At 42.2% G+C, this 15,000-nt stretch overlaps 2 protein-coding genes across 3 annotated transcripts in view; both read right to left on the bottom strand.

Annotated features, from left to right (window-relative positions):
- LOC131348153 (uncharacterized) overlaps positions 1–3,215 on the bottom strand; it is a 6,038-nt gene extending 2,823 nt beyond the window's left edge. For both annotated transcript variants that reach the window (XM_058382832.1, XM_058382833.1), the window contains exon 1: positions 1–3,215. This exon is cut by the window's left edge and continues 1,552 nt beyond it. In XM_058382832.1, the coding sequence (XP_058238815.1) occupies positions 1,627–2,676 (1,050 nt within the window). In that variant the 5' untranslated portion in view covers positions 2,677–3,215 and the 3' untranslated portion in view covers positions 1–1,626.
- Positions 1–15,000, bottom strand: part of ar (androgen receptor) — a 165,042-nt gene that overhangs the window by 13,975 nt on the left and 136,067 nt on the right. Inside the window, exons 4-5 of the mRNA XM_058382830.1 lie at positions 10,124–10,420; positions 6,599–6,743 (exon numbers count right to left, since the gene is read on the bottom strand). Of these exons, the coding sequence (XP_058238813.1) occupies positions 6,599–6,743; positions 10,124–10,420 (442 nt within the window). The remainder of the gene's footprint in view (positions 1–6,598; positions 6,744–10,123; positions 10,421–15,000) is intronic.

Here is a 15,000-nt window from a genome sequence, read left to right as displayed (position 1 = left end):
GGCTGAAGAAGTATTTAGTCGGTGCATCCAATTGGTTCACATTCAGAAAACATGACCAGACCAAAGCCCCCTGTGCTTTCGCTTCAAGCATATCCAGCCACTGACGCTTTTTTGCAGCTAGCAGTCCTGCAAACGTCTCGCCTCCTGTTACCTCCACTAGCTCTTGCAAGTGGGTGATTTCAGCTTCTAAATCTTTCATAGATCGTGTTAGCTCTCTAGTGACACTAAAAGTGTATTGTTGACAAAATTGTCTGATTTGTATTTTGCCATAGTCCCACCACTGCTGAACAGCTCTAAAAGAGTTCCTTGTCAACCTAAAATCTTCCCAGAAAAACTTAAAAGAATCAAGGAAAAACTTATCATCCAACAGTGCAGAGTTGAAGTACCAATATGCACTTTTTGGTTTGATTGAGCTTAAAACAAAAATACCTTGTATCATGCAGTGGTCTGAGAAAGCTATTGGGGTGATAAAAACCTTTTTACAAATACTCAGGTGATGCTTAAACACATAGGACCGATCTAGCCCCTCTGCATGCCACTTTACATTTATATATATTTATATTAATCCTGTTTACATGTGTCGCTTTAATATCTGCAGTCACTGTATACACTGTTCTTTGCATATTGTCTTGCTCATTGCACAAAGTCGGCCTATATGTTGTTTGTCTGCACTGTCTTGTCTTGTCTTGTCTTCCTGTGCACTTCTGTTATATGTCTAGTTCTTAAAGACTGCACCTTAAGTGTAGTTTAATTTTTTTAGTTTAATTTTAATTTTTAAATTATAGTTTATTTTTTATCTCTGTTATAGCTCTATGTTTGTCTGCATCACTGTACTGTGTTCAGTGTGTTTGTCTGTGTTCTGTGTAGCACCTCTGGTCTAGGAGGAACGTTGTTTCACTTCACTGTGTACTGCATCTGATATATATGCTTGAAGTGACAATAAAGCTTCTTTGACTTTGACTTTGCAGACATGAAATTATCGTGTTTGTGAAACCAGGTATAGTTCCTATTGCTGCCGTTTAGCTTTCGCCAGATATCACTCAGGTCATGTGTGTCAATCAGCTGTTTAAGACTTCTACAACATGCCATATGCGGTTCAACATGGTTCCTGTCCATGTCCTGTTCAGTGCAGTTAAAATCCCCCCCCAAAAACAAATACTCCTCTCCACTACAACCTTGTAGAGTTTCTGAGAGTTTCCTTAAAAAAGACAGCCTTCCAATTGCTTCTGTCGGCACATATACACAAATAAAAACAAAAACATACATGTCAACCTTTGCTTTAACTTTCAGCAATCTGCCTTTAACAATTTCGTTGACTTCATAGGACTCTGGACTAAAGTTTTTAGAGAAGAGGATTGCAGTCCCACCACTAACAGAGGTGTTGTGACTAAAAATAGAGACTCCTCCCCATTCCTTCTTCCAATCTATAATGTTTTTAGCATCAGTGTGTGTTTCTTGTAGAAATACAATGTCTGCTTTCTTCTGTGAAAGTACTTCATAAAGCTCTGCTCTTTTTTTTACAGTCCCTTGCTCCGTTCAGGTTTAGGGTGGCAATCTGGACTCATCAGGAGTAAAACAAGGGTTAAGCACCATATGAAAAATAACACACTTTTTTCTCTATCGTCTCTACACTTCTTTACTTTCATCATTCGTTTCCGATGTAAGTTTCCTCACTATTTTTTTCAGTCGGTACACTTCTTTATTTGTAAAACAACTCTCTGCCATTAAGTGCTTTGCCTTCTCGGTAAACTGGTGTAGATCGGGAAAATATTCAATAACCCGCACCCCCCTCCTATTCTTAGTTGACTGTAAAAACAGTTTAATGTTCTCAGCGTTATAACTCCTGCTCGAGCCCTCAGCCTGTGATAATGAGACGCTGGAGTCAGACAATTCACTTTCACTTTCCGTATTGGGCTCATCACTTTCTGCTACATCTGCCTTCTTAACGAGTCTAGGACCGTCATCTCTATTACTCTTTTTCCTTTTCATAGGAGCTTTAAACAGTTCTTGTTCTGCCGCCATTTCAATGCCATCATCATTAACTACTGTCAAGTGTATATTAGTTTTGGCAACGTTTATGCTTTCTACCGCATCAGTTTCAACCTCTGAATTTTCTACATTAGCTAATTCTCCGCCGTGTCTCGTACCTGTGTCCACGTTGTCTGCCGAGACAGACCTGGCTTTAGCTGACTCATCCGCACCCGTTTGCTCCCTCGGCGATTCCACCACTGGGTCTGCTTCGGCCTGGTCCATCTCGGCTGGCTGTTGCGCTGCTGGTTCATTAATGATATCCCTCGAGTTAGTGCCGCAGTCAGGGAAATTGCGGACTAGATGACCTTCTTTGCCACAACATAAGCACCTCATTCTTCCTGTAGTGGCAAATACTACATAATCGAAACCGTCTACGTGAAAATTAAAGGCGATATCAAGCTTGGCGTCGTCTTTAATGATCATGTACATGAATCTCCTGAAAGAAACAATGTGTTTAAGTAATGGTGACTGACTTGTGATCGGGATTCTTTTAATTGAAGAGACAGGTTTGCCGTGGCGAGAAAGAGCTTCCAGTAAAATTTCGTCACTGATAAACGGAGGGACATTGGAAAGGGTGACTTTTTTTGATGGCATGGAAAGCGGGAGAACGTCAGTAAGCGCTCCTTTAATTATTACTTTTTTCATACTAACTCAGTAGCTTTTTCAACAGTATTAAGAAACACCACCATTGTGTAGTTCATTCTAGAGGCAGACAGGATACACTCATGGCCTACAGCCTCCCCTATAGCCAAACACACATCCTCTACAGTGGCTGCGGACTCCACTTTAACACCATGATGCCACGTGAGCGTGTTTAAACCCTGAACACCCCGGGTCACCATGCTTCCCCAAAAAAGGGTCACACATGGCAAGTCTAGGAGAGAAAAAAGGCCCAAAGTGTCACTAACAAAACTATTTCTTATAGCTTAGAAAAAGAAATTGTAATCAGAAAAAAGGGGAAAAAAAGGAAAAAGAGGAAATGCAAATAAGAAAATTAAAGCTACAAAAGACGCTCTCACGCAAGCACGCTCCCACACTCGCAATGCTCCGCCCACTCACTCACGCATGCGCAGAGAGAGAGGGAGAGAGAGACAGAGAGAGAGAGAGAGAGAGAGACGGAGAGGGAGGGGGGGAGAGCGAGACAGAGAGAGAGAGACAGGGGAGAGAGAGACAGAAAGAGGGAGGGAGAGAGAGAGAGAGAGAGAGAAATAGACAAATAGAGAGAGCGAAGAAAGAAAGAAAGAAAGAAAGAAAGACAGAAAGAAAGAAAGAAAGAAAGAAAGAAAGAAAGAAAGAAAGAAAGAAAGAAAGAAAGAAAGAAAGAAAGAAAGAAAGAAAAATGGAAAGGAACGAGGTGGATATCTGGAAAGAAAACACAAACACACAGAAGAGAGAGGAATGTGACAGAATAGAATGAGTAGATGATGGAAAATAAGAAGGATAGATAGAGAGGGATAGAGAGACAGATAGACAAAAACATGGGAAATACAGATTTAATGTCAGAGAGAGAGAGAGGGATCTGGAAAAAAGATAACGAGAAAAGTCAGAGGCTTTATTCTGAAAAAATGAGAGAGAGAGAGATGGATAGAAAGAAGAGAAGGGAAAGAAGAATGGGGGAGAAGAAGTGAGAGATAAAGATGAAAAACAGACGAGGGTAGAACAGAAATTCAGAAGGGTTACGTCTCTAAATGAAACAGCCCCTTCACCAGCTGGTGTCGTTCCTGGCTCAGGTAGGAGGCGTGGCCTAATCACTGTTTAAAGGCTATGAAGATCAGTCATGCTACTGTGTGCTAATCTCTCATGCTAAACTGCTAGCCATGTCTTCCTGTACTTGTAAACACCACTGGTCATGTAGTAGCGCAGCAGACGTCCAGACAGCGAGCACTTCCTGCCTAATAAAGCACCCCTGGGCTGAGGGGACAACGGGGTACATTACAGTTCTGTAAAAAACACACAATGTCTTTAAGATCTGGATGCAGCTTCACCGTCGTTTTCAATTTAATTGCGTATCCATCAGCAGTTTCTTCGCTCCACACCAGACTCAGCCTTCACCCTCAGGAACAAAGCCGCCATTAAGTCCTCGGGATGATCTTTACCACGGCAACTTATTTTGCACTTTGCATCATTATGCTCCAAATATATAAACCCTATGGCACTGGGGCTGGTCTCATTACTGTCAGCTTCACCTCGCTATGCTGAAACGATGGGGTTTATTTCCCAAACCTCCTCCTGAGCCTCTGTGGGAAAGGCTCTTTAGGCTCGTTCCAAACCAGAAGGGACTTGTTTCATTCCGTACCACAGCACTTCCTGGAAACTCAGGGGTGGAGCAAACAAATCATGTTTTGGTCATCTGTGGGTCTTCCTTCGTTTTTGAAGACCAACCAGTCCAGAGATCACAAACAACCAGAACATCAGCCTAATCTGGGATACTATCCGAGATCTACCCCCATTTTACCACGTCATACCGAAGCCGGCTCTTGCTTCCTCAAAGGTGCCACCAAAATCACCATGAAGAAACCTCTGGAAAGTCCGAAACACTGGTGTTTTTTAGAATAGTACACTGGGGCAATAAACAGGAAGTCGGAGTAGATGAAAGTGTGTTTTTTGTTTAAAGAAAGTGGTGCCACACTTCAAGAGGGGACAGGGATGTATTCCGGTCTCTGGTCATGCTGGGTGGTCACTGAATTACACAATCTTTTATTGGGAGACAAAGCGAGGAACCAATCGTGACCTCCTTGGTGAGGTGGGCAGTCTGCTCTGGTCTGCTCTGCTGGACCTCTGAAGTGCTTTTCTAAACTTTGGAAGCCTGTTCCTGAGGGAACATAAAACAGCCTTATTGAAATGGACATGATTACCTTTCCCTTGCTTTTAGTCAAGCATAAAGTTCGCTTGGCCTGGAAATAAACCTCCTTCACATTTTACCCAATTTAAATCATGATGCTTTTTCCTGATCTTGAAAAGATTACTCCTTCACTCTGAGCATGTCGTGATCTTTAGGTGGAAACATTTTCTGTCCATATTTTAATAGACTTCTGATACTCAATACTCCCACATGGCTAAACGTATGCAGGTTTGGCCCTGGGAATCTATGCTGGAAGGAGACTAGAGTCTCTCCATCACTCTCCTTTTTCATTTTTCTCATCTGTGTCTTTGTTTTTGGTCACTGCAGAGGGTTCGGTTTATCTGTGAAACTGTGTAAAGTGCATGCTTAGGAGCAACTGTGGTCAGGACATGGGTGGGAAGATAGCGTGGGTGTAGATAGACAGCTGGCATAGGTGGGCAGATGGACAGGTGGGGTTAGGATTTGTATGCAGGGGCAGCTGGGGTGGGTGTGGAAGGGAAGCTATGTAGCTAGCACACAGCGAGGAGAACATGGATATTGGATAGAGGTAAGCATGAAGGGCAGATAAGGTGGGGTGGGAAGTGGGTAGGTACGGGCAGGTGGGTCTGAACAGGTAGATGGGTTTCAGTCAGTGAAGGATAGGCAGCTGAGGTGTTACTGGTGTGGGGATGGGGTGGCAGTATACAGACAGATGAACTGGGTGACAGACAGCTGGGGTGGTGGTGGGGGAGGGGATTGTGGGTTTCGAGGGGGTAGTCACAGGTAGATAAGTTCAGGAGGTGCTCATGTGGAGGAGTTGGCAAGGATCCTGACAGGTCGCTGGCAAGCACACACAAAACAATGACTCTATCTGGATGGCATCCACAATGTTGGCTTTTTTCATTTCAGTTTCATTTTGCCTGCAAACAAGCACTTCATCATCAGACTACATCCAACCATCCTGTCTTTAATTATTCCCCCAATTCACTCTCTTTCTCCACTCTGTCTTTCTGCTTTTTTTCATTTCAGTCTTTCTGTCCAAGGGGAAGCAAGAGAGTAGAGCAGACATGGAGATAGACGGATGGAGAACGAGGGGAAATAAGAGAAATGTGGGGATAAAGAGGCAGAGAGAGGAGTAAGGATGTGGGTAAAACGACAAGCAGTAAAAAATGACTGGATGAAGTAAAAACAATAAACAGATGAGAGTACAATGAAGGGGAGAGAGAGAGAGAGAGAGAGAGAGACAGAGAGAGGAGAAAACTTGATGAGGGAAACAGAGACAGAGATTTGGACAAAAAAAAAGTTGCAGTTGCAAATCTTCAGGAAAATAAAACAAGTGTTTGGTGATTTTATGGACTGAGAGATGAAGGGAGAGCTGAACGACTGGGTGGAGGAAGTGAAGAGATTAAAAGATGTGGGGAGGAAAAGAGCTGCACAACACTACAGTTTATAGATTTATAGATCACTAAACTTTATAGATTTATAGATCACGAGAAAACAAATAGTGCAGGTGACAGTGGAACAGAGAGAGAAATACAAGCTACAGCCAGAGATACAGATAGAACACAGAGAAAAGACAAGAAATAAAGAGATGAGGGGAAAGTGGAAGTAGGAGAAACGTAAGGAAAAGACATTTAAATGGAAATGAGTGTAGAAAGTTCTGAATCAATGAAAAGAAAGAAAAGAAAAGAAAAGAAAAACAGATGAGAGAGATAAAGAAAGGCATAACAAGAAATAAACACTGACTCGTTGAAGACCAGGTCAGGAGCAAAGTAGAGCATGCGAGCGTTGACGTTCTTGTACGATCTCCACCCGAGAGCGAAGACCATCACGGCCATCCAGGCATGCTGAATCATCGTCATCTGATCGTCCACGTGCAGGTTACGGAATCCTGAAACATAAGCAACCGGGTTACTGTCAGATCCCGAGGTTCGTCCCGTTCTCGATCATGCTACAGCACCGTCTCCGAGTCTATACACGCTAACGCAAACTCCACATAAAATCAAACACTTTCATTTCCATGTAGTTTCTTGGGTGGAATTTTTTCTGTAATTTACTTCATGAACCAGTCATCCAGCTATTTGTGTTGTAGCTTAGTGGTTAAGGTGTTGGGCTACTGATTGGAAGGTTGTGAGTTCAATCCCAGCTCTACCAAGATACTGCTGGACCTTTGAGCAAGGCCTTTAACACTCAACTGCTCAATTATAGAAAATGAGATAGAAATGTAAGTTGCTCTGGATAAGGGTGTCTGCCAAATACCAGAAATGTGAATGTATTTCAAATTTATTGGACAAAAAGATGGAGGAACATTCACAATCTGTGTGTATGGAAAGTTGTTAGCTAGATGGTAATAACCAATTTACTTTAGCAACACAAACAAAATGTCATCAATCTTTTTCTCTTTTACAAAGAATTTATTCTCAGTCCTGGAGCTGTGGAAAAATGATTAGTGCAGAAAAATGGTGGAATTCTTTAGAGCTAATCTTCCACTTCCACTGTCTCACGTTTATTCCGTGATATTAAGGAGCATTCTTTCTTCTTTTATGGCTTTATGTTTGTGCTTTAAAAGTAAAATCTTCTTTCCGCGTTTGTTAGCTAGTTAACTAAATGAAATTCATGCAACTGCTCCTCGACAGCTAAGACATGATCATACAGTATATACTGTACATCTTTCATCTTTGGACTCCCAGACACGCCCACTCAAGCCATTTCCATTTACAGATTTAAAGATCGGAGTTTCACCAACAGGTGTTTAATATCACGCCGTGTATTTGAGGACACAGTGGAACAATATCAACTCAGTCTGTAGTGCAGCTCCATCGTATCATTCGCGCTGCCCTTCACCGAGTTTTCCCTCAATGGACCCAGAAATTAATAGCCGAGTTTCATTCTGGAGGTCTGCAGCAGAGCACTTTAAAGGTCCTGCATGTCTCACTGCGGGGCTTTTAAACCCTGAGGGTATCCAGGGTTTGGTCCAGCTTGAGATAATCAGACAGGACAAAACTGCATCAAGAAGAACTTCACAAATTCTGAGGATGAAGCTGGTTTCTCCACGGGACAAACCTTCACTTTATCTTTTTAGATGATTTTTTTAATGATAAACTTGATCTTTATGGAGCTCTGAGTTACCGGCTTTCTGAAAACTTATCAGCTTTAGCAGCTCAGAGGCAGAACTTCTCCGTGTGTTGAGGAATAAAACTAACAGAAGAATCCTGTTCAGAAGCCTGGCTTCTTCTCTCACAGGGTTCTCCAGAGAAGATCCTTAAAGTCGCACTTCAACCGAGGTTGTGTGTGTGTGTGTGTGTGTGTGTGTTTACTCTCATCCATGCTAAACTGTGTGTTTTCACTGTTAGAGGATCAGAGATCAGAAACCGAGGCCATTTTAACCTCCTTTATTATTCAGTAACATCTCTAACGCAGCCCAATTTCCACATTGTACTTGCAAATAAGTTTCTTCAAACTCCATTTATGACAAAAAAAAAAAACAATTTAGGAAAAATTGTTTCATTTATAACTCAACCAACAATTTGTTCTGTCAGTGACCTGCTACATCTCCTCTGATTATTCCACTTTATCACAAAGCAGTTCACAAAACTCAACAGAAAAACCTGCATTATTATTATTATTATTATTATTATTATTATTATTATTATTATTATTATTATTATTATTATTGCTATTATTGTTATTATTATTATAACTATTGTTATTATTATTATTATTATTAGTCCAGTAAAGTTTCAGTTTATTGTGAGCTGAGGGATGTACCTGAGGTTTGATGCTAGCGGTGATTAGCATGTAATTTCACCTGTACTGCAGATTTTCTCAGCAGCTCACCTCCACATCTTGTTGCCAGTTCTTCTCTCATCATGTTTTTAACAGTTTCTAAGAAATGGTGAGGGTTTTTGGTTATCAAAGCGCTAATCTGTGCTAAATCCACCCTTTAACTGAATTTAGCCTTTCAGGACTTCACACACCAGTTTGAGCAGGAACAAACTGGTGTTGACATGACATCCCTGTCATGATGGCTGAATCACCTGCTCTCTGAACTTGTTGCCTGTTGTTTCTATGGTAACCTTTATAAATCCTCCAGTGTGTATCTGTGATCTATTAACATGTCTATTAACAAGGAATTGACCTTATCTCCTACTATATTCCTCACCTGCTTACCAGGTTAATAGCTGGTGTTTAGCTGATGATGATAGCAGGTAAGTGTCTGTATTATTGCCCCAGTGCCTTCATGTATGCCCTAGTGCCTGTGTTATTGCCCCAGTACCTGCATTATTGTCCCAGTGCCTGTATTATTGCCCCAGTGCCTTCATGTATGCCCTAGTGCCTGTGTTATTGCCCCAGTACCTGCATTATTGTCCCAGTGCCTGTATTATTGCCCCAGTACTTGCATTATTGCCTCAGTGCCTGTATTATTGCCCCAGTGCCTTCATGTATGCCCTAGTGCCTGTGTTATTTCCCCAGTACCTGTATTATTGTCCCAGTGCCTACATTTATGCCTTAGGGCCTTTATTATTGCCCCAGTGCCTTCATGTATGCCCTAGTGCCTGTATTATTGCCCCAGTACCTGCATTATTGTCCCAGTGCCTGTATTATTGCTCCAGTGCCTGCATTTATGCCCTAGTGCCTTTATTATTGCCCCAGTATTATTGCTGGCTGCCTCTTCACCTGGAAACCCATCTGGAGGTGGAGGATCTGCGTGTGTGCTCCACCTCTTTACCTGCTCAACATCTCACCTGACTGTCTGTTATTACTCATCTAATTACCTGCACATGAAATCACCTGTTCAAATAGCTCTGATTGTTTACAAACTGCTAAGCTACCTGCTGTAAGAATCATCATGTTCCACATGTTTCCACCTGTTCAGACAGTTACCTGGTTACCTGCACTATAAATATCTGTGGAGGTTACCTGTGCTGTCTGTCTGCCAGCGCCCTGCCTCACTGCCTTCACCTGCCTGCTCTACTGAAGCACCTTGATGAGCTGTCTCTGTAGGTTACTTGGATGTCTGTAGGTTACCTGGATATCTATATGTCTATTCACTTGATCATTTGCTTCTAGCTTGCAAAATCATCTACTAGAATTTATTTAGCTACATGGTCTGTTAAATCTGCTGCTTACCTGCTGTACAGTTTACATGGTTAACTGCCCTGTTTTTCGCCTGTGGTGAAATGGTTACCTGGTCACGTCTTACACTCTTACCTGTCATGTACCTTTCCGTGTGTACACACTTGTGTGTCTGTTCTGCTTCCTGTGACTCACCTGGCAGTCCTTTGGCCCATTTGACCACCTTAACGAGTTGCCTCTCTCCAAGCTCGTTAAGGCTGGTCAGGAGTGCGGCGGCAGAGTCGGGCTGGGCGTGGTCATGCCCCGCATTCACCACTTCAGGCTCGATGGACTCCAGGATGCTGAGGAAGACGAGCTGTGAGTGGAACGTCAGACCCGGTTTAGGTGACTGATTCTGGATCAGCTCAACTGAACCGGAACCGGACACCATCGATAGAACCGAACCCTCCTCTTCTGGAACCTTCAGCTGGCCAATCTTCTTCAGTTTACGAGCTGAAAGAGAAAGAGTTACACCTTTAACAGGATGTTTGTTTGTTAAGAGTCTTAACGAAAAGAAGGTCCAGGAGCTGCATTCGGTGCTTGGACCCCTAACATCGCAGGATCGCAAGAGCATTGAGAATCAGTATCGAGTATCAAGACCACTGAATTATTCATGGGTTAAAAGACCAGCTGCTGAAAATCCTTTCATATCATTTCAAGATCAAAAAGTTTCTCAGTGTTATCAAAAAAAATTCCACTCAAGAACATGAAGATGAAAGCTAGCTAGCCAGACCCATTTCACTAATATCCTCCGTCCCACATTAGCATGTCATTTAAAAACGTCATTAAGCAGCTGTTGGAGGAATAAACTGCACACATCATACTGCTGTATCATCTTTATTTAAACCTAATGCTAACCGTCATGCCTCAGCACTGGCTAGTTTCCTATTGTAGCAAGGTCAGTATGAAGCAATTGTCATTTGTTTTTTTAGACATTTCTGGCTCATTTTTAAAATCGTTCACGCTCACGTTTTTAACTTTGCTATCTTTAAGCCATTAGATATGTAAAATTGTTGAAAACATACCACGCTGATGTCGAGGTAAGTGATTTATTTGCTCTTTCAGAACGCTCTCGTTTTCTCCTCACTGTTCGGATGGATTCTGTAAACTTGCTTTTTATTCTCAGCTTGAAGGCCTCTCATATTTCCAAACCTCATTTGCAAAATAAAGTCCTTGGCGCCTACAGCGTGCCAGTTTGGGAGCATTAGGGTTTGGCAGCGTGTCGGTGAGATGGCATTCAGAACACAGCTGACATCACTGGTCACTCTGCTAAGTGGCTGTGTTCTGGAGGCTCGCTGGACCACACGTCTCCTCCTCACCACTAATCTGCTAAAACCTCCAATCTGTAAAACTTCATGACCGTGTTAGCGTTCTGTATAAAACAGATCTTTGCGCGAGATCTTTGCATGCTCACACTCTCACTCGTGCATGGCTTCGTCACCTTTAATCTATTTTAATGATGTTGTAACTTTTAATCATATAATAACTTTTAATCAAGACACCTTGATCTTTCTGGCTTCTCATTATCTCCAGCTTCATTTCTACAACAAACACTCCGGCTCGAAGCGTGTCGCACGTCCTTTAATATCTCCTGATTATACAACCCCCGCGGTCATTTTTTCAGTGTTCTGCCTCGTTTTACAGTTTCCTTGGAGAACCCGTACGGGGGGAGCCAGCCGAGTGCTGAGCTGTCGGATGAGATCCGGAGGGTAAAGAACTATCTGTGAAGGAATCGTCCACGCTCTATTAATGCCAGGCTTTGGATTGCAAAGTTCCACGTTATGTATGCACAAGCTGCTTTATTCAAAGGCGAAACCATCTGCTTTTCCACTCTAGAACCGGTGTACAGGTTCTGAGGGGACTTTGACTCACATTTTGGCTGGTCTGAAAGCGGCGAGCTCTTTTGCTGCGACTCGCGAGCGGATGCCCTAGGAATCGTGTCAGATATTAAATTCGTCCTTCTTGGCTGCTCTTTGGCCACACTTTCGCTGGTGTTTGGTGTGGTTATAGCCCCAGGAGATGGAGGTTTACATCCTCTCTCATTTCAGTGCTGGCCTCCTGACACTTCTCTCTGGCAGGAGAAAGTTTCCATGCTGGCTCTGACCGAGAGTTCTCACCAAACTGAGAAGTGTTTATGCTGCCTTGCTTTAGTTCTGTTCTAATCCAATCTAATCTGATCTAATCTAATCTGATCTAATCTGATCTGATCTAATCTGATCTAATTTAATCTGATCTAATCTGATCTGATCTGATCTAATCTAATCTGATCTGATCTGATCTGATCTGATCTGATCTGATCTCATCTGATCTGATCTAATCTGATCTAATTTAATCTGATCTAATCTGATCTGATCTAATCTGATCTGATCTAATCTGATCTAATCTAATCTGATCTGATCTGATCTGATCTGATCTGATCTAATCTAATCTAATCTAATCTAATCTGATCTGATCTGATCTAATCTGATCTAATCTAATCTGATCTGATCTAATCTAATCTGATCTAATTTAATCTGATCTAATCTGATCTGATCTGATCTGATCTGATCTGATCTGATCTAATCTAATCTAATCTAATCTGATCTGATCTGATCTAATCTGATCTAATCTAATCTGATCTGATCTAATCTGATCTAATCTGATCTAATCTGATCTGATCTGATCTAATCTGATCTGATCTGATCTGATGGCTTCACCCCCCAATATGTGAACAGTTTTCACCCTAACCAATGCATCTGGCATGTTGAGTGTGTGTTTGAGGAGGGAGGAGACGATGTGGTGCTGTGGGCTTGTTGTGGTCGATGTTCTTCTGGTTTAATGATGTGTTCCTCATAACTCTGGACTTTTTTTTTTGTTCTATTTTGTCTTTTTTGCACAAGAAGAAATCTTTACAACATAGAAGGTGGAGCTCTGGAGCTTGGTACCCTGCACAGGTTCCACTGAGGATCTGGCAACCTCGTTTTATGAACCTGAAGGTGGAACTGTGTAACTCGACTCTGATCATTAGGATCTTTCCCCTTTTAAGGTACTCGAGCTGAACACGTCCCTGAGAGCAGAGGTTCCCCAGAAGCTCTTAGTTATGGAAGTGTGTGTCTGAGAGTTCTACTCAGAACCTTTTCAGCATCTCATCATTCATCATCATTTTGGTTTCTTTGCTGTTTACTACAATTTAATCATCAAACACTTTATTACACACAGTAACTACAATATATACGTGTGTGTGTGTGTGTGTGTCTGTTATTAACTACCAAATCCTCATATCACACTACACAATCACACACTTCCAATAAACTGGGATTTGTCACGCGAAAGCCGTCTAGTGCTTTCTGGAGCGCTCGGACCGCCATATTTCCCCTTTTTCAGCTTGAATTAATTTGACTTCAGTTTAGTAGACATCTGTTGTGTTTAAATGTGCTTCATAAATAAACTTGACTTTACTACTTGTTTGGGTAGTAAATATCCTTTCATCCTCCTCTCTCTCTTTATTGCCCTCTCCGAGCTATACCACATTCCCCCTCTCTATACTCATGCACTATAAATATTCTTCCTCATGAGCTTACACACACACACACACACACACAGTTACATGGCTGGTTTGCTGAAACTGTCTGCTAGTTAGTGCTGAGTGCCGTGGCTCTGAGGCCGTACGTGGGTTCCGTGTCACTTCTCCTCTTTCCTCTCTGTGATAACGGAGCTCGTGTTTTAGCTCAGTCCCGCGAGCGGACAGCTTTTCATTTATGAAATCAGGTCAAAGGATGGCAAAAAGTGATTAAAGAAGAGCAAATGGAGCTATTTGTAGAGGGTGCAAAGGCCAAGAGTCTGAAATTCCTGTCAGAACACGTCTCCGTCTCATGACCCTTCACTGAGCTCCACACTCACACTGCACTGCTGCTGCTGGAACACCAGGACAGAGGTCCAGAGGTTCATCCAGCTGTTTCTCTTCCACAGGTGTCACAAAAAAAAACACACTGATCTGCCTCACTGGGGGTGTGTCATCTCAGAGAGAGAGAGAGAGAGAGAGAGAGAGAGAGATGAGTTTCCATGCCCAGATTGAATGATAAATCCATCCTTCCATTTATTTCTGTATTTGTTCAGCTCCTCATTCACTTCTTTCCTTTCTTTCTTTCTTTCTTTCTTTCTTTCTTTCTTTCTTTCTTTCTTTCTTTCTTTCTTTCTTTCTTTCTGCATGTGTGTGTGTGTGTGTGTGAGACACTAAATCTGCTGAGATGGTGTACACATCAGTTTTTCAGACAGAGAGGTTTACAGTGAGTGAGTTTTTCTTTTGTTCAGTGAACATTCATCTCCTGTAGATTAGATTACTGCAACACTCTGGACTGGACTGTGGACTGGACTCTGGACTGGACTCTGGACTGGACTCTGGACTGGACTCTGGACTACTATGTACCTAATCCTAACCTAAGCAGAGGAACCTTTCCTCAAAGCTCCACACACACACACACACACACACACACACACAGTCAGCCCTGTGATTGGCTGTGGAGCGACCAATCATTGAGCAGAGATCATTTGTCTATTCGACAGCGACATGAAGACTGAGACTGAAAATTAAACTATAAACTAAAGCAGAGAGACACAGAATAAATAAATAAATAAATAAATAAATAAATAAATAAATAAATCAGCTCTCCTGCTTTACTGTAGATTTATACAGATCACAGCGCAGACACAACACCACAACAACAACACAACAACACCACAACAACAACACAACAACACCACAACAACAACACAACAACACAACAATAACAACACAACAACACCACAACAACACAACAACAACAACAACACAACAACAACAACACAACAACAACAACACAACAACACCACAACAACACCACAACAACAACACAACAACACCACAACAACAACACAACAACACAACAATAACAACACAACAACACCACAACAACACAACAACAACAACAACACAACAACAACAACACAACAACACCACAACAACACCACAACAACACCACAACAACAACACAACAACACCACAACAACACAACAAC

Source organism: Hemibagrus wyckioides, linkage group LG28 (assembly GCF_019097595.1).
Source record: "Hemibagrus wyckioides isolate EC202008001 linkage group LG28, SWU_Hwy_1.0, whole genome shotgun sequence".
In the NCBI taxonomy this organism is placed as follows: domain Eukaryota; kingdom Metazoa; phylum Chordata; class Actinopteri; order Siluriformes; family Bagridae; genus Hemibagrus; species Hemibagrus wyckioides.
This window is presented reverse-complemented; position numbering and strand designations above follow the sequence as displayed.